This window comes from Nestor notabilis, unplaced genomic scaffold, assembly GCF_000696875.1.
Source record: "Nestor notabilis isolate BGI_N333 unplaced genomic scaffold, ASM69687v1 scaffold912, whole genome shotgun sequence".
Taxonomy (NCBI): domain Eukaryota; kingdom Metazoa; phylum Chordata; class Aves; order Psittaciformes; family Psittacidae; genus Nestor; species Nestor notabilis.
In genome coordinates this window covers 8288-28407 of record NW_009916754.1, presented here as the reverse complement: position 1 = coordinate 28407, position 20120 = coordinate 8288, and the positions used below count along the sequence as shown (strand labels likewise).

The 20120-nt window shown below is 35.4% G+C and overlaps 1 protein-coding gene across 1 annotated transcript in view; it reads right to left on the bottom strand.

Moving 5' to 3' along the window:
* Positions 1-20120, bottom strand: part of LOC104413654 (syntaxin-binding protein 5) — a gene marked incomplete at its 3' end in the record, with an annotated part of 39551 nt that overhangs the window by 14383 nt on the left and 5048 nt on the right. Inside the window, exons 4-9 of the mRNA XM_010024715.1 lie at positions 11136-11259; positions 9604-9682; positions 3822-3976; positions 2733-2805; positions 982-1129; positions 384-451 (exon numbers count right to left, since the gene is read on the bottom strand). Of these exons, the coding sequence (XP_010023017.1) occupies positions 384-451; positions 982-1129; positions 2733-2805; positions 3822-3976; positions 9604-9682; positions 11136-11259 (647 nt within the window). The remainder of the gene's footprint in view (positions 1-383; positions 452-981; positions 1130-2732; positions 2806-3821; positions 3977-9603; positions 9683-11135; positions 11260-20120) is intronic.

Sequence of the window (20120 nt, the reverse complement as noted above, 5' to 3'; positions counted from 1 at the left end):
CTTCACTTTGAGAACTGAACTCAATAACTATTTGATGAGCTTCCTATGTTTTAACACTATTCAACTGTTTTCCAAAAATTAGAGAATAAAAGAGAAGTTTCATCCAGGTTATACTGATAGCAAACAGATGTAATCACAATACCAAATCATAATAATCCCTATAAAACACTTGCTCTCATTTTGTGCTGACATTCTCTTCCACATTTTGCTTTGCTTTCTTGTTAATGCCTCAAGAAGATTATGCAAATGACTTGTCTAGTGAACTAATTTCTTAAATCATTCAAACCACACTTAGAACACTGTTTTGTATAACACAAATAAGATATTCCCACTTCTACTTAATCAGCTAAGAAAGTTAACTACCACACTATGGTATCACTTACCCTGTAATAATTATCTCTGGATAGCTCTGAGTGATCAAACCCCAGTTGCCTCCACTGATGGGCCATTCCTGGAAGATTAACAAATACACTGAGGAAGAAAATATCATACAGTGCAAAGTTAAGCCATTGAAATTTCTGCGAATACTGCAGATTCCAATATTTCACAAGTTCAGAAACTAATGAAGACATATCTGCTCTTGTGGGGAGTGGGTAAAAAAAAAATGTTCTACAATGGCTATAAACAACACCCATGCTCCAGGAAGTCCCTTTTCCAATATTTCACAAGTTCAGAAACTAATGAAGACATATCTGCTCTTGTGGGGAGTGGGTAAAAAAAAATGTTCAACAATGGCTATAAACAACACCCATGCTCCAGAAAGTCCCTTAGCTTCCTTACAATTGATGAGAACACATTAGAAAAGCATGGCTACAGCCTTGACATATGCTATACCCTCCCCAGACATCTGCGATTAGTCACTGTCAAAGATAGGATAATGAGTCAGATAGAGCTTTAGTCTTAGCATAGCCACGCTTATGTTGTTTAGATCTGCTGATTATCAGTATTTTCGAATACATATCCATATACTACATATTATACCTTCTTACTGTAACCTTGACGTTTCTGTCGAGCACCAACTGAATAGAGTGCAGGTATGAGGTCCACAGGACAATCAGCAAAATATTCACAACAAGTAACCGGAGATTCGTGTATAGTCAAAGGATAGGGATTCTCAAATATAGGGTACCTATGATGGATGAAAGGAGAAGAACTGTTAACCTAGGAAAAGCTTTTTTTTTAATGCAGAACAGAAGTAAATCACTAAAGACTAAGTTTGCACTCTTTTCACATAGAGAAAAATAAATGCATACGAAATCAGATTATGAACAAATATGCTATGCAACTTTAACTGCTCATCCAGTACACTGTCAAGACAGTGTAGTACTCTAGATAGAACCTGAAGTTTGTATTGTTCCTAGAATATTGCTAGAACATTGCTATTCCCTATAGTAAGCTTTTAAAAAATATAAAACTATTTTAAAGGCCTGTGGAAAACCCAAAGTTACCAAGTCCTAATGGTAGCAATGTGGAGCTATGAATTTGTTTCTAACTCTTCAGCCTATTTTTCTAGGGAGAAAGGCAGGAAGACTCCAATTCTTACTGTTCTTAGCACTTTTAATAACCTACTCTCCTGGTTTCAGCTGTAACAATTATTCTTTACCTTCCTAGTAGCTGGTGCAGTGCTGCGTTTTGGCTTTAATCTGAGAGCAACACTGATAACACACCAGTGTTGTAGTTGTTGCTTGGTAGTGCTTATCCTGATCAAGGAGCTTCCAAGTCTCCCATGCTCTGCAGCGAGGAGGAGCACAAGAAGCCAGGAGGGAGCAGAGACAGGACACCTGACCCACACTGGCCAAAGGGGTATTCCATACCACAGCACGTCATGCCCAGTATATAAACTGGGAGGAGCCACCCAGAAGGCCCAGATTGCTGCTCAGGTTGGGCTGGGTATTGGTCAGTGGGTGGTGAGCAATCGTGTTGTGCATCACTTGTGTTTATTGTGTTTTTTCCCTTTTACTTTTTTTTTTTTTTTTTGAGAGGCAAAAAAGGCTACAGCTTCACAACTCGGCTAAAGGAAAAATTAGCAACAGATGAAAACATTCTGCAGAGCCATAAGTTTGTACAGACCTATCTGGAAAGTTAAAGCAATCTTCTAAAAATTGAACAAAAAAGAGGATTAATTTTAACAGAACATCACAAATCCATATTACAACACAGGGCAAAAAGAAACCTCGTGTAGGAGAAAAAAATCTACTTTGTTGCTTTATTAAGGTGTGGAACAGTACTTTGCAAGTCAATCCTAAAGACCATTATAAATTTCTAAAAAAAAAAAAAAAAAAACTGCTGAAGATTTTTTTCTACTGTGAAATGGTATAAGCATTAGCATAACTTCAGATATCGCAAACTATTTTACTTAAAAAAAGGCTTATACAAACTTTTTTATTTCAAGCTCATTAAAGCTTGTTTTATTAATGTTTCAGCATATGAATGTTGGAAGCTTAATGCCACTGGTGTATCAGAAACAAGTTTCAGATACAACATATGGTCATGTAACACTGGGAAAATCTAAATGAAATTGCTCAGTAGCTGCAGAGATACTAGGACTATACTTGACCTTCTTCCAAATTCCATAGTCTTCGATATCTAAGATATCACAATTGACTTAGAGGCTACATAGTTACAGGTTTTTGTTTTGCCCTAGAAGGATGTTCTTTACAGGGATTTTTTTGTTCATCATTGACCACTGGTGACTACAGCCAGTCGTTAAAAAGACTACACAAGATTCTTACCCATTTTGTGCAAGGTCAATCAACACTAGGTCCTTTTCTAGGAGAACAACTACAGCATATGGTTCCTGAAAGTCTGAAAACAAGAAAGAAAAAAGTTACTTACTGGTAAACATAGTTCTTGCATGCACAGTCTCAAGAATGTTATCAGTCCTTCCACTCTATCAAGTTGAGAGCCAAAAAGCCCCTTGGATGACTATAGTTTCTTAAGATACTTCATACACTCACCCCACTCAAATATTTCAAGTTAAGTTTGGGAAAACCATGCTCTCCCTTTAATTCAATATTCTCAATCATTTTCCAATTTGCTAGAAGCATTTAAACAGCTCAAAGAACAAAAAAAGGAACATGCAAAGGAACTGGAATAAACAGTATTTTTGAGAACAAGCCAATTCCTGAACAATGACATCCTCCCACCCCAAAACTGCTTTTCCACATATTCAGTGGAGTTTAAAGTGTAATTGCTTACAAAACCGATTGAAAGACAGCCTACCTGACACTAAAATAAGAAAATTGAAAGCCTTTCCAAAGCTTATCGTGCCCTCAAATTCTGAGCTAAGCACTTTTACACACTATGATAGAAGAGTAAAAACACTGGAGCCATTGGTAATATAATACTATTAATCTGGGCCAACTACCTAAATCATCATAAAAAAATCTCCTTCTGCAGAAGGAAGATTACAGATTAGTGATGACCTTCATGTGAGTATTGTAATGAATAAAGTCATTAAAGTTAAAAGAATTGCATGAATGCTAACCAAGACCTAGCATTGACTGGAAAGGTCTTTTGCACAAATATCAATAAACATGCTGCAGTAGCTACAGCTTAAAACTCTAAAACTACTTTTTGTCCATACACGGAAAACCCATGCAACCAGTAACTGGCAAAACAGGTTTTATAATAAACTTTTCTATTATGATGCTTTGGGAAGTAAAACATACTTCAGACAATGGGGATTAACAGATGCTGCTGCAGTCTGATCCCCAGAGGTAAAGCAGAAAGGAAATGGTAAATACTCTGATGGGATACAACTTCAGAGAGAAGAGGTCAAAGTACTGAGAAAAAAAAAATAAAATCTTTACAGAGCCTACCATTAGGATATGGTGTTTCACAGAGGGTTAGAAAATCAACAATAGAATAATCCATTTCTAGCACAGCAGTACTTTTCCCGTGCATAACTGTCAAACAGGGTCTTCTTCCTACAGTGTCATATGACAAGCCTCCTGAGAGAATGATGAAAGGCTCCCTGGAATAAAGCAGAAGCATGTAGGATCAAGCCAAGATGATACATTAAGAGACTGGGGCACTTTTATAACCTTATAATAAAGTTCAATGAGATATCATTAAGCAGAGATTCATTAAGAATAATGCATACCAGCTCTCCATGCAACATGTAGCTTGGGTATGAATTTCACAGTTTAAAAAACAAGAATTAGAAGGCTATAACTTAAGTCAGACATCTCTTTCAAACCTTTTCTTCTGTGTTACTTATTTAACCAACCTTTGCGACTGTTTGCCAAGATGAGATTTTTTTATTTTGTTCAACTTCAGAATTGTTTCTTTCTATTAAAATGCAGATTTAGATTTGCCAACAACCCCATTTATCCATACTATACAATATTCCAGCAGGATCAAGTACATTTACTTCCTGTACAGAATTAGCCTAGATTTTGAAGGATGAACAATTTTTCAAACACTGTAAAGCAATTTTGCAGCCACAATAACACGACTGTCTTGGAGAAGCAACCAGCTGCTTGATAAACTACAAAGATCTAGTATCTTTTAAGAAAGCAAAGACACAAATACATGCCCACAGTTCTTTCATCACACATTTACTCTAGACATTTTATTCATTTTACTCCCTACTACCATGCACAAAATTAAAAAAACTACCATGTCACAGACTGCTCCTACTACATAATTAAATGCCTTGAGTATAACAAAACTATTTCTTCTAGTCCTGAAGAGCGACTAGCAAATTCCCTTCAGAAGTTTTTTAAGTCTTTACAGAAACACATTTTAAAACACATCCACATTTTCTCCAATATGCATAGAACAGTTTAGTATTTCACTTACTGAAAAGCAAGATGAAATAAACACATGTTTTATTAGAGGTCTGGTTTCGGTTGAGATAGAGATAATTTTCTTCCTAGTAGCTGGTGCAGTGCTGTGTTTTGGCTTTAGCTTGACAATAATGCTGATAACACACATTTTTTTAGTTATTACTCAGTAGCACCCTTATTGAGGACTTTTCAGTCTTTTGTGCTCTGCCATTGAGAAGGGGTACAAGAAGCTGGGAGGGAGCAGAGACAGGACACCTGACCCAAACTACCCAAAGGAGTATTCCATACCACAGCACATCATGCCCAGTATATGAACTGAGGGGGAGTTACCCAAAAGGTACCAATCACTATTTGGGTTGGGCTGGGTATCAGTTGATGGGTGCTGAGCAACTGTATTGTGCATCACTTGTGTTTATTGTGTTTTTTCCCTTTTAGTTCTCTCCCCTTGTTATTTCTCTTAGTAGTAGTATTGTATTGTACTTTAGTTATTAAACTGCTCTTATCTCCAAACCTGCAGGTCTTACATTCTTTTGATTCTCCTCCCCATCCCACCCAGAGCGGGCAAGGGGGCGCAAGCAAATGGCTGCGCAGTACTGAGTTACAAGCAGGGTTGAAACCATGACAACTATGTATTTTCTTCTTTATTATCAGAAGTCATTACTCATTTTAACACTGTTTATGTTTAAAATAGGGCATAATACCTTTTAATGTGCAGGCCTACTGTTTATAAACATACATCTCAATTTCTTGAGCTATTATTGATTACCGTCTCAGATTTCAGGTTTTGTTTCTGGAGAAAAAACACGCACTTGGTCTGTGAAATTCCTCTGATCTACTCTTATGCTCACTTTAGGTAGGAATCCTACCCTTTCAGTATCTACCTTAGAAGCAGCTATCTGGAGAAAATCTGTAGGCAAGAAAGCCATCCTGGAATATTGTGAAAAAGAAGCTGAAGAGATCTTTTATTTTTTGCCTTTTCCTATAACACCGTATTTCCTATACTAGTTAGCATCTGAAACAAATGTGAAAGACTAGGTACATCTCTTTTCTTGAAAACTATGTATGGAGGCTCTAGTTTATGCACATGTGCCTTTCATTATTTTCAGGCTTGGCTTAAGTGTGCTATGTGGTTTTAGCACTGAAGACAAAGCAGACTGAGATAAGCTTTCAGTTTCTGGAATTACTTCACAGTCTGTCTGATCCTTCAGAAAGCCCTATAACTGAAGAGTTGATAGGGTCAAAGAGTTCTGCTGGCTGAGGAAGAGACCTCACAGAACAGCCATAAATTAGACTGTGGCTCCACCAAGTTCAATATCCTGCCTCCAACAGCAGTCAAAAGTGTATTTCTAGAAAATGAATCCGTTTCCTTCAAGTTTATTTAATCTCAGTTCTTCATATTGGAACTTCAGACAATCTTTTATGGTCAGGTCCATGATGCAATTCCAGAAAAAGGACAAACTTTAATTTAACTTGATATTTTTCAAGACGTCAGCAAAGAAGAAAATATTGGTATGATGTACTTCCAGTATCTTATTGTGCTGAAATGATTTATTGCAGTATTTTTTGTCTACACAAAACCTTTTTTTTTCCTAAACAATAACGCTGCCAGGACAAGTTGCAGTAATTATTAGACTTGTGGGTTCACCAAGATCAACTGACAATAACAAAGTGACAAATTTCAGTTTCCATGTTTCATACATCACAGTAAAGAAATGCTTCTCCTGGTTTTATTTCTCAAGGTAATCAGATTGCTTTGGGCAGGCTTGCCAGAGCCTGTATCCCTATGAAGCAAAGAATGGAAGTGCTAAGAATAGATTACACAGATCCGTCACATGGATTTTTCATAGATGTATCAAAGATTAAAGTTGACTTTAGTCTGCCAGAACGACTAAAACAGGTTTGTGTAAGAACTTTTCATATGTTAATGAAAGTGGATTTACCATGAATGCAAGCTGTGTGTTTTCTAATTGAAGTGTTGTCCCTCAGTTGTGATACATATTAAAAGGTTAGCACACACACATTTTACAAAGAAACGCATAATATAAAAGAAAAATTAAGAAGTATTGTACTTTACATAATAGATGAGAGAGGTAAAATTAACTCTCCAAGTTAGATCCATCTGATACAATGGAAAACCTTTAACAAAAAGCAGTGCTCAAACTCTTAGAGAGTTGCTATGTAGCATTTTTAGCAGCGGCTAATACAGAGATTCTTCTTCAAAACAGTTTTGCTTCAGCAGGTTTGGAAGTGGTCCCTTTACACTAATTTTCTCATCAGTAAAATCTGTAAGATCACTTGGGAAACACTATAAAATATTCATTACAAAGTGGAGGCAATGTTTCATTAGAAACAAAAAAAAAAATCAGAAAACACAGGATTATGAAAATGAAATAAAACCGAGTGGCTCACAACCCTGCAGGATGTTCCTGCTCAACTTTAGAAGTAAACTGTTAAGCATCACCCAGTTTCTGGCAACCTGGATGTGAGGGCGAACAGTACGTACAGAAGTCAGGCCTTTGGTACCAGCTGGCTTCCTTTTCAAGCCATGGATGAATTTGTCAAGAAGTTAATCCCTAGTAATAATAAAGTAATTCCACCTAGTAATGAAGGTGGAAAAGATCCAAGGGTTACTATAGCTTAAAAATTAAATTCTTGAAGTACTAGTGAAGATAAATTACAAATTCATTTTGGGAAGTGTGCTTTTGAGCTTAGACAATAAAATAGTATATTCAAACTAAATTAACAGATCAAGAAATTTTACTTATCTGAAGACCTCATTATTATTGTAACCTCTAGGTCCCAATCATATACGCCTATCTTTCTAAGAGGTACTGCTCTACAGTTAGTCAACGACAGCTAACAATAACATTCTTGCTCTGTTTCATAGGAAGACTTTTGAGCTGTAATTTCTATTACACAGAGCTTTAGTGGTGAAGAATAAGCTTGGGCAATTTTACCATAATGCTAATATCAAGCAGAATAAATACTGTAGGAACTGAATCCGGAGGGGTGGGAAATGGCATTAGGAAGCTCAAGAGCTTCTCTCTAGATCCACTTTAGACAGAAAAGCATGCATAAAAGGCAACATTGAAACCATTTCAACAAGCTCAAAGGGTAATCTATCTTTGCAACTCATTACTTCATGAAGAGATGGAGTATTTTAGATGAAAAAATTACTGGAGAGCAATGACATTCTCTGGGATTGGAAATTATGCCAGTTTTCACAAGGAATATATGAAGAACTTGCCTTTTTGACCCCCTAGCCTAGGTACAGGATGACTGTCAGTAGTAACCTTTCTACATGTATTTCCCAGAAATAAAGCTACAGACATACTATTGTTGAGGGTAACTTTGTCTTTGGAGACTTCACAGGCACTATCTGCAGCAGACTTAAGCAAAAACACACAGCAATAGAAAACCTACAAACTTAGAAGACAAATAGGTAGTCTCTAAGAACCAGAAAAAGCTTCCTGTCTTGTTTTCACAACTCCAGCTTCACAATATGGAGAACACTGGAAAGCGAGGGGTATAAAAGAAAGAAAGACCACACTAGGGAAAAGTAGTCTCCCCATAGTATTACTAGAAATTACACTAGAATAAGCTCCTCTTTGAACTGTGTGAAAAGTCAATTAGTTTTCACATAGTAATATTGTAATTGAACAGAACAAGCTTCAAACTCATCTTCTCTTCAGAGTGACTATTCATAAACAGAAGGCTTTTGATTGCAGAAGTTGTAACTTGCTGAAGCTGAGACTACTTTTGGTTATCTTTATCTTTCTTTAGATCAGCTTTTAACATTTCAGTTGAGAAAGAAATACACAGATGCAGACTTCTGCAAGGAAAATACGGCTTTCCAACTGATCATACATGTTCATATATTGGGAATTTGCCACTATCTTAAATTTCTATTCACCTTACTTTTAGCAAAAACGAAAATACACAAAGCCACTGCTATTATACATATGTGTATACCAATGTATCTAGTAAGATCTATTACATCAATTAAGTAACAATCTTCTATAAATCTGAATGCCTGGAAAGCAAATGAAATCAATGCATAACAAACACATGCCATCCCTATCCCCCCCCCCCCCCCCCCCCAATAAAAACCCCAACAAAAACTGAACAGGTTTCCATGAATATTTTATCTTTATATTGCACTTTTTACTCAAACACTTTAAAGCACTTTAGAACCATAAATAAAAAGTGCCACTCAGTTCACGAAATCCTGCAATCCTAATTGCAGTCTTGGTAACAAAACATGCTACTCGAGATACTGTAATTCCATCTGAGCCTCTTGTTGAAATTACTGCTTTGTAACATTCTCAATGTGCATAATTAGGCACAATTCACTGCATAAATTACTGCACTTTACCAGAAGAGATTCTGTCAGTAGCATTTTTGGGGGAGGAACACTTATTCAGAACTTAGAATATTCGCATCAGGCTACTATTTGCCAAAGTTCAGTTTTTCAGGCCTGTGCTTTAGTTTCTTCTGTGCTTTATCAGCCTTTTTCTCTTTCATATGCTCAAAGGATTGAGCAAAAATACGTAAGTTTAGTAGCATGGAAGAAGCACGTAGATTATGCATCAGTAGGATCTTTACCTAAGATAAGGTTTGTAGGTAGTAATTTGTTCACATGTGGTTTTGTAGTTTATTCAGCAATACCCACTTTACCAAAATTATTTCAGCTGTTTTATCATAGCTCAGTGCCATCAGAATACGTATCCCAACAACTGGGAAACAAAGTACATTCACAGAGAGCTGCATTATTTTACATACATTTGTTTTAGATGCAAAAAAGTCTTACCCAGCTCTAGTTGTCTTATATTCCACCTTAAGGATAGGTTTACAGGGTTCTGGCTTCTTTCCATCCTTCAACTGCTTTCCTAAAGTGAATTATTTGTTTACATTAATCTTACAGTTCCATAAAATGATGAAGAATTATGAAATTCACCCTGCAACTTGCAAAGTAGAACACTCATACAAGACATATATTCAACACCTTTGAAAACTACAGTTTACCTTGGAATAATATCATTAAAGATTTGGTAAAATTCTTAACGCACAACTTAGAATATTTAGGTTTAGTCTGGTTTTAGATTGTGGGTTTATTTTTTTTCTTTTAAAGCATTGTTCAGTATTTGGTTTTTTTTTTAAAAAAAATAATCCTCCCCTAAAAAAGTTCTTTTAAGTAGCCCTGGGAGATTTAAAACTTATGTCTACCATTTTGCAATTAAAATTGGTCATCGTAAAAGTAAAATGAGGTTTATCCTGAGTGCTTTCCTTGGGGGCTAAGGCTTGAACATGAAGGTCCAATCCTTTACTGTATGCACCATTAGCAACTAAAGCTTTACAGATACAATTTCCCACAGAGTTTGTAGAATTTAAGAGTATGGTATAAATATGTATCTTTTCCCTCTGAACATTGGTAAAGTCTGATACAGCTATAAAGTTCTACAAAAAATTTCATTTGCAGCTCAAAATCAAAATGAAAATGTTTACTAAAAGAGGCCAAAGCATTAAAATCAAGTTAGTCTTCTCTAACTAGTTTTACTACTGCAGTAGCAGTCAGGTTTTTTTTTTTTTCGCTGCTACAGGATCATGTAGAAATCCATAGCTTCCTTTTTCCATTCTAGTCCCCAGCCAACACAGTAAACATGGACTTGCTGAAGGCTCAGATAGGTAAACCAGGATTCTTAACTTCAGCATCTCATGCTATGACTGTAATCTCACAGATTATCCTGTTACATTCACACTTAAGAATCTGAGGTAAATAAGTTGCTAAAACATGACTTCGACATATGCACACCATATAAGCCTGGCATTTGTATAGAACTTTTTTGAATAGCAGCAGCATATTTCAGAGAAGAACAACATGTAAAGTTAATTTCCTAGCTTAACATTAATTCAAGACTTCTCAGAAGGGGGAACATCTTACCAGATGCTAGTCTTACTCTCGTACAAACCTTTCCAAGAATTTATATGGTAATCTACACATTTATACATGAAACAGATGCTTGCTTATATGTATTTTAAACAACATATGGGATTGTAATTGCAAGCAGAAAGTAAGCCCTGCAAAATATGCATCAGTTAATTCTGAGATCAATGCCTTTATGTGAAAGGTGAGCTTAAAGTTTATAGCTTTAGACAAAACTGCAGTGATATCAATTCTTACTTGATACTTCTTTTTAATGAAATCTATCAGAATTTGATATGACAGTTTTTTTACTTGCACTTGCATTTTTAATACTTGGTTTTGCAAAATGCACTTCTATTAAAAATAAGTTCTCTGTGTTTTAAGGGTTGTCCAACAGCGGGTATCCCTTTTCATCTTACCATGTGGAGTGATTGTCTGGAATGGTTTAGTAGGAGATTTTACATTCCATATGGTCAAGGTACCATCTGAGTGACTACAAATGAATTGTTTTCCTTCATGGTGCCAAGCCACAGAGTGGATTGCCTATGAAAGAAAAATGAGAAAACAGAATAGCGTAAATTGAGTAGCTTAGTATCATTATATCCTTACTCAGTGAGATGTGATAGCAAAAGGAAATTAGAGAAAGTACTAATTAAATCATACTGCTCTTCAAATGCCCTAATTTACCCATGGTAGGATTTCCATTCATAAGTTCTTCTTTCAGACATACTTTTTCCATCTAAAATGCTGTCTTCAACTGTAGTGATGTTTGATTTGTTGGGGGGGTTTGGTGTGTTTGGGGGGGGGGGAAGGGGTTGAGGCTGAGGGTTGGGGGAGAGAAAGATACTTGTCAGAGGGTAGTACTAAAGTATTTTTCAGTAATTTGTAGTGTGCAGAGAATATCTGCAAGCCCTTACGCTTTGCTAGCCATTTTTTTTTTTTTTTTTTTGGGAAAAATAGACCGTCTGTGAAAATCCTATCAAGTAGCTGTTTTTTGTAAGTCAAAACTTCAAATGGCATTTCGAGATGTCTGCGTAGATATGCACAAGAGGCAAGCAGGGGCTGAGAATATCAGTAAAATGACAACTGAAGCAATAATAAGATTTCGGAAATTATGATGAATGATGATGATTACAAAAACAAAACATTAGCTTGAATAAGCATTCCAATGTTGCAATGGTAGTTTTAAGGTATAGAAACGCATTAGCAACCTACTAGTAAATCTTTTCATGGATACAGAAACATCTTTACATTCATAAAATCAGGAACGGAATGATTAAGTCATGCCACATGAATTCTCAGTGCAGAAAAAAAAGCTGACTGAATGAAATCTAGTTGCTGCCTTAAGGTGAGAGAAAAGTAAACAAGAGTACAAATAAGGCAAAGAGATTAACTAGTAAGAAAAGTTTGGTGCCATTTCTGTTTCCAGCATCTCTGTTAGTACATGGAGACACCATGAAACCATTAGATGATGTTCAAGGGAATTTTAGTTACAGGATCAAAATATCAATAAGCAAGGAAAACCCAAAGTACTTCTCTACTTCCCAAAAGGTACAGAAGGAAGTATTATCTACTGGAAGTATTGAACTTTGATATCACTGAGAAGGTAGATCTCCTTAATACTTATGGTAAAGACATAACTCTAAGTAAACTGAAAGCAGGACCTGAATAAGTGAAAGCTTATGGGCTGTACAATGCCATCTTTTCAGTGGGTACACTCAGTAGAGATTTTATCTGTAACTAGGGGTTAGACTCGCCCCAGCAACGCAGGTACCTAGAGGCTGAGTAGAAGGGAATCCTAACTAGCAGTGAAAGCTTAGGCAGCAAATCCCTAGATGAAAAGCAAATCACACAAGATAGATCTAAGCTATCTTTGCTTAAACTGATTATACACAGATCAGAGCCTCATATTTCATAAAATTACAGAGAAAAATCAAGACAGTTTCCAGCAATATGATTGGAAGAATCCAGAGATTAAATGCCAGATAGAGGAAAATGACTACACGACATGAATTCAGACTCCCCAGGAATAAATTTTCCAACTTAAAGTAGTAGAAAAGCCGAGTATCCGTAAACTACAGATCAACTAAATTCTGTATTTCTTAGTGAAATTTAGTTTTGTTCCCAATATAGCGTGGAATCACTACAGAATTTGTTAGAAAACTGATTCAGTGTATCAATATTCAATCTACACATATGTAGCTCAGAAACCTAGACTCTCACATGAAGTCTCCTAAAGTCAAAGTAAAATAGACTTGCTTATTCTGCCTGTAAAATTAATTTTTATTTAGCAAATATAAGCAGGTAATATGAAAGATTTTTTTCATAAATATTGGAAATTCAGTGTTACTTACCAACATAGTACCAAGCAAATCCAGCAATCAGTAAGTTTGAAAGTACAAACCCGGTAAAGCACAGGTTGCATTTCAAAAACCTATTTTCACTAAGAGAAGAAATTATCTATACTATTATGAGCAATACAATTTAACAAGTATGTTTTAATACTCTCCCATGTGGAGTCTAACCCTGACATTAGTAGGCAGCCCATAGCGTAAATGGAACAGTTTTTGATACACATGTATTTAGAAATAGGTCTTAAGAACCCGGAAGAAAGCAAGTTTCATAGAATGAAGGGTAAATTGGAAAAAGGAACGCTTTTTCCTTTTCTTGAAAAAGCAGGTCAAGAGAAAGGAAACCCAAATCCCATTACTGTTGAAACAACATTAATGCTTAAGAGCATAAAAAGATCTGATAAACTGAGCACAAAGGACAAGGATGACTGATATCACCTTATTTCTGCAAGGAACCTAATGGGATGGAAAGAATGCTGAAAGGCAATAATGAGGCTTTTGGATTTATGGTTATTTATTGTCTAGTTTTATAGAGCATCTGGCTACATTTAGCAATACAGCTAACTTTTTTAAAGCATAACAAATACATTTTATGTATTTTTTAAATAATCCAACTAACAATTCTGTGGGCTGAGTGTGATAACCTTTGGTGCAAAGCACTATCCTTTGCTACTACACAATTCACAGCTTTTTGTAAGGCTGAAAAATTAAGCTAGACCTGTAAGTAGCTGTAGTATAATCCCCACGTTTACAATAGGCTAGTGTATTTACAGTGACAATTCACTTACAACAAAGAAGTACAACAACTTTAGGTGGCACTAGCTGGTTGGTATAGATAGCCTCAATCAGCAAAACAAAACTGGTAACTGAAAAATCATCGTAATACTTGAGAGCAACAGTTTGGACATTTTCTCCATTATTAATATTAGTGCTGGAATACAAAGGAAAGCACAACATCCAAGATAAAAAAGTCAGGCAGAATCCACCAAGGCTGCAAATCTATATATAGCTTCTTCAACACTAAAAAGCTCCTAGGAGTAATATTTTTTTTTTTCCAGTGTTTTACACAAAACTTACTAATTAAATATAAACTTTCAAAGTTTTAATGATAATTCTCATTCTGTTTTGAAACTTCACCCAGTACCCTTTTGGTACCATAAAGCTTATATCAGATTGTGCTGATTCAACTGTGTCTCAAATATTTTTATGGAGTATATCACTGGTCATATAGATCCCAGAGAGACAGTAATTCCCTATTACAAGATCATGCACCAGTGCCACAGAGGACTCTTGCTGTTTTTAAGGCACAAGGTGCTTGTATCCTCAAGAGGAGTTGTCTGCACAGGTAATCCAAGTCATGACCTCATTAACATTCAGAATCTTCCATTTACAAACATACACTGAATCCAGGGTGTCTTTACACGACCTTACACAGAGAATTTTTACCAAAAAAAAAAAAAAAAAACAAATAATAAAAAAAAAAAAACAAACAAAACCCAACACTTTAAATTTACTTAATTATAACTAAAGGTTTCTTATTAAGGGTATTCCTACTATTCCCTTCACTGTGATTCAAAGGTAGCTGTTCTGGACTATATGGAAGTTTTTTGAAAACTTTTGAGACAGTTATGAGTGGAGGGAGGGGGTGACAAATCTTTTTTGGACAAATCCAGCATGATTAACTGTAATGTCCTGCATAAGCCAAAGCTTAACCAGAAATGTAGAAACTAACTATCCTAGACAGCATTATGTGGAGACAGGCTGCGTACAAAGGAAGCCTCACTTTCACCAGCTGTTCCAGAAGGATTATCCTGTGTGGAAAAGTAACTGTCATACTGCATGCAAAGAAGGTGAACATATCTGATTTTCAGAAGGAAACCTTGTAATGACTGCAACCGTTGCCCAAGGGAGACTGTAGGACCGTAAAGTGCAACCACATATAAGAAACTGAAGTCTGAGGAACAAAATTAAAAGCATTTATATGCAAGTCTCCTGCAGAAATATCTTAAGTAGATCACTTGGTTTTAAAGAGATTAATGTACATTTAAAACACTTTATAAAATTCAGTTTTACTGCTGCAGTAGCTTGTTAATATCCCTAGAAATCAATATTATTTCTTGGTTCTTTAAAGAGGTACAAAGATCAATAACTCTAAATACAACCTTAAAATTTGATAGACAAGTTCATCAATAAAGACTCAAGTTTTGATTGTATTTTTCACCATCAAGAGGATTTAACTGTTCCAATTCATAAAATGCATATACATAAAATCTCTTTTGTTTCAATTTCTACAGACTTATTTTAACCCTACAGGCGATTACACATACATCAACTCGGAACACTTTGAGACCACTCTTCGTATCCTATCTTCTTGCAAGACAAGATACATGCAGAAAATCGATACTTGGTTGTTAATACAAAAACTATTTAAGCTGTTTACCCTGTTTCTAAGAGACTTTTCAAGCCATTTTTCTAATACCAAGTCTAGACTACTGCAAATACAGTTGCTACAACTCAGAAAAAAAGAAAACTAAGTAAACTGGTTTGCTTTTTTTGTTTTAAGTAAGAGGCACCTCCTTGCTTGATTCTCAAGTGTAACACAATCATTGGAAAAATGTTTCTCTACACTTTCCTATAGGAACACACCACCAACCATGGAAAATTCCTTTCATCATTCTTTGGATTTGACAATGATCTTTTTCTCTTTTGTGCCATTAAGTGAACTTGAAGCACACTGTGCATGACTGGTAAGGTCCATGGTAAGAGATTAGTTATTCTGCAAACCACTGTGTACTGTAGCCTATTCAGACTTCATTGTCTTATTACCATAGTCCTGCATTTCCATAGGCATGGAGAATATTTTCTGGTATACTTAAAACAGATGACAACACTGACTCCTTTTCTGCAGGTTTACTAACATACTCAAAGCAAGGATAATAACTTGGGAGTACCTATGCTCTCTTGTCACTAGCCTAAAGAAAGAAAGGGAAACAAATACTGCAAGAGAAAAAGAATATAGCTACTGAGATTTAAATGGCAATATATCATGAAGATTGTTTTGATACCATGAAATGTGCGAGTGCCTAATGACTGCATTGTCATTCTTTGGTTCCTGGCAAGTCACATATCAGCATTGCCTTTTTATTATTTTTTTTTCCTCTCTTTCTCTTCCTCTTAATCCCACAGGCTACTTTGACATGTTTTTAATGCTTTAAAATAATCTCTTATAGTCAGCTATGTACCAGAAGATTGAGCCTAAAAATAGTCATCTATAATACATTTGTTGCATTAATGCTATCAAAGCTTCCTTTAAATCAGAAAAAGGTAATACTTGAAGAATGGACTATATTTAAAAACATTAGTTTTAGTTTTCAGAAGTTACACTTCAATTCTTTAGAAAAAATTCCCAAAACTATTGGTTGAGATATTTGGGTTTTTTCCTCTCATGGCTGAAAATATAGTATGGGAAACGTTTGCAGTATAAACTGTATTCCATGAAAGAAATTAGTAACTTTTTGAATCATCAGTGTTTGAAAATAAAAGGCTTAAGAATACGAAAAAAGAATTCACAGTCTTTATTTTTCCACTGAGCCTGCCCAAGACAAAAAGGATGTTTTGAGGAAAAGGCTTCAAAGAAACTTTCTAAAGAGATGTTAATTCACAACTGCAGTTCCATTAGGTCACAGAAAATTTCCTCCAATTTCTCTGAAAAAGAATGCTACATCTGAGCATTCTCTCAACTAATTCTAAACATGCAACATATTACTGTTACAATAAAAAGCATACAGTAGTGGAAGTTGAGGATCTCATTTGTAATACAGAAAAATCAAGAACAAATTATAACTAAATTGTCTTCTTGACCAATGTTTTTCAACTCTGAAGTCATTATTACATGTTAACAGAACAAAATTAACATTAGTTTCAAATGTAGAATAAAAGAAAAAGAGAAATCAAGATGCAATCAAACTTATAATGGACACAGCTTAAGTTATTTCTGCCTAGAACTGTTAGCTACTCTTTTCTTGCCCAGAACCTAGGTTAATCATACCCTCCCTGAATCCCGCTCCATTTAGTCAACTTCCCTGGTTTCTGATTTTCCGTTCTATTTTAATATCTACACAACTGAACTAGCTTGCCACTGAAAATTATCATTTGCTTACATTATACATTAGTTATAGACATTTAATTTTTGGCGAATTATGTGAATTGCTAAGTTACTCAGCTAGAATGAATACATTACCTTATTATCATAATTCCAGCAATGCCAGTCAATGTTTTTCACACTATCAGTTATGGTGTTACTTGTGCAGGACTCAAAAAATTACCCACCTTTCTGCAGTAACCTCTTTCAGTAAAAAGCTAGTGAGAATGCTTTTCTGTTAAGGAAGCTGCTCATAAAATCCAGTAAAGTTTTTATTATTTGGCAATACCATTTCATTCTTGCAAAATGTAACAAAACCGCCCATCTTTCTTCTGCATTTGTTAATATTTACATTCACTTACTTGAAACTGTGCTGGTCGAAAAAAATCAACAAAACCAGTGTATTTATATGAGCCACTAATTAACCAGCATCAACTGTAATACGATTAGAAAGGTAACATTATGGAGATGAATTTTTCTTTCACTAACAAATCAAGGGAGATTCTCCATTTTTGCAGCTAAATACAAAATAGAGGCACTGGAGGATAAAATGAAAGATAATTAAAGCAGCAGCCCCACCTCACTTTGACTTGCACTTAAAAGAGGATAGATATGTGTGTATATAGCATATGTGGAATAATCCACTTTCTGCAGCTTTCTATTAATTATCTTTTCTGTATCTGACTGTTTCTGGACCAATGGCCTTGAGAGAAGATCCTATTACAACACTCTGCAATGGCACTTGTCAAGAAATGCTGTTTTCAATTGTGCTAGACAAAATAAACCATTTTATTTCTATGCCATTCAGGCCAGAATCCTGAAGAACTTGAAGCTGCCTAACTGTATCAAATCCAAATTTGAAAAATGGGACATTTTTCTATTCTGCCTTCCCCATTAGAAGATTAGATCTAAATAACATAACCACTGAAGAACAAATTCCTTGTCATACATTGTTATATGGATGGGAACCAACAAATTATTACCACATACAGTAATTCTTTTCCCCAAAGAGTTATTTTTCTTAAAGGGTAATCTGAACTCACAGAAAAAGCATACTTCAACTTTTAAGACTTCAATGGCTAGTACTTCCTTTTAAGCGATTTTATGTATGTTTGTTTCTCACCAGTGAGAACAACAAAACTCATCAAGCTCACTCTATAGGTCTTCACTTTTCTCTCCCCTCCCTATCTATTCCCAGCTTATGATAATGCACATTTCTTAACTAAAAGATCTGACACGAGACATTACTTCTTCAATAAAAAAAAATAAAATAACAAAACAAAAACCAAACAATGGAACAACTAGATACGTTCACTTAAAAATCCTACGGGAAATCAAAGATGAAACAGCTGAACTATTCACTGCTGTTTGCAACCTCTCAAATCAGGGTCAGTTCAGAAAGATGACAAGTACGGAGTCAATTTTTAAATAAAGGGACTACAAAATGCAAAGAAAAACAGAATAAGCAGCATAGTGTCTACCCTGGGTAAGCTTCTAGAAACTGCAATAAAACTTTAATAAAGAACAGTGTTAGTCGACATAGGGAAAAGTATAATATCTCAGGTAGACGTCAACATGCTTTTTCTAAAAGGAAATTATATCCAACAAACCTCTGAAAAATGTTAGCAAGCATGTGGCTAATGGAAACACCAATTAAGCTGTCCACAATTTTTGAAGTCTTTCAACATCTCTCAAAGGAAACTAAAACCAAACAGATTAAGATCCCTGAACAGATGAATAATTGGTTAAGATATCAGGAAGTAAAGGAAGCTAAAATAAAGACAGACTGGCAGTAATTGACCAGCTCAAGGTAATTGGTAGAGACCCACAGGGATCTGTGCTGCTCAGTTTATTAATAAATAACTCAGGAAATAAGTGGTCTGCTGACAGTACCAAAGCCTATTCAAGGTAGAAATCAGTATTCCACTGAAGAACTGCAAAAAGACTTAAAATTTTTTTGTCCAACTATGTAAGTGTGAAGCACTGTATAAGTGCAATGAACTTAGAGCTGACAATTAACACTGAAGAGCAAGGCTCTAGTTGTACAGTAGGCTGTTCTAAGGAAGTATATGCTTAATGCTTGCCACATGAAGAGGCTGATCCAGTATCCAGATAGAGGAAAAAAAACCCCAAACATTATTATTCCACATCGTAAATTCGGTGTACCCACATCTTGATTATACTATGCTGTTGTGTTTGTCTTTTATAAACCAAAGATGAAATAGAATGGTTAAGAGCAAGAACACTAGGAATAAGAACTTAAGACTAAAAAAAGATGTAGATACAATTAAGTTTAGGATACAAAGTGACACAGGAAATTAGATGCATGCAATGCAACCGGAAGATAGAAAATTGCTCTTCACATAATATACTTTGAGGCTTATACAGGCATATCTGAATAAGCCTCATTCAGCTCAGATGTTCTAATATAGCTCTGATGATCTAAGGCCTAAACCACTTCAGAGACTACTCCTTCAAAGAAACTCTTCACTGGTAGAGCTAACACACAAGCATGAGTACCGAGTAAGAACCACCACAAAGCCCACAAAAATCCTGCCTTGTGAAAAGGGTTTAGCACAGAACTAAGGAAAATACACCTGCTGTCATACAAGAAACAGGCCCAGCTGGTACCAAACAATGATACAGACATTTTACAATTGGTGACATTTAATTGAGACTAATTTTGTTATTTTAAATAAAAGAAATCAACTTGCCTGTTAAGTGTTTTTTCTTAATCTCAGTCTTTTGAAAAGCCTACATTCTCTCATGAATTATGCTTTAAAGAAATAAATTTCCTTCAATGCAATTGTCTTTTTTAAATCTCTCCCACTTTCATTTCAAACCTTAATCTTATTCTACAAGGAAAAGGTGTTTATAGAAATGGCCTAGTGAGACTTCTTCCCCTAGTAGCT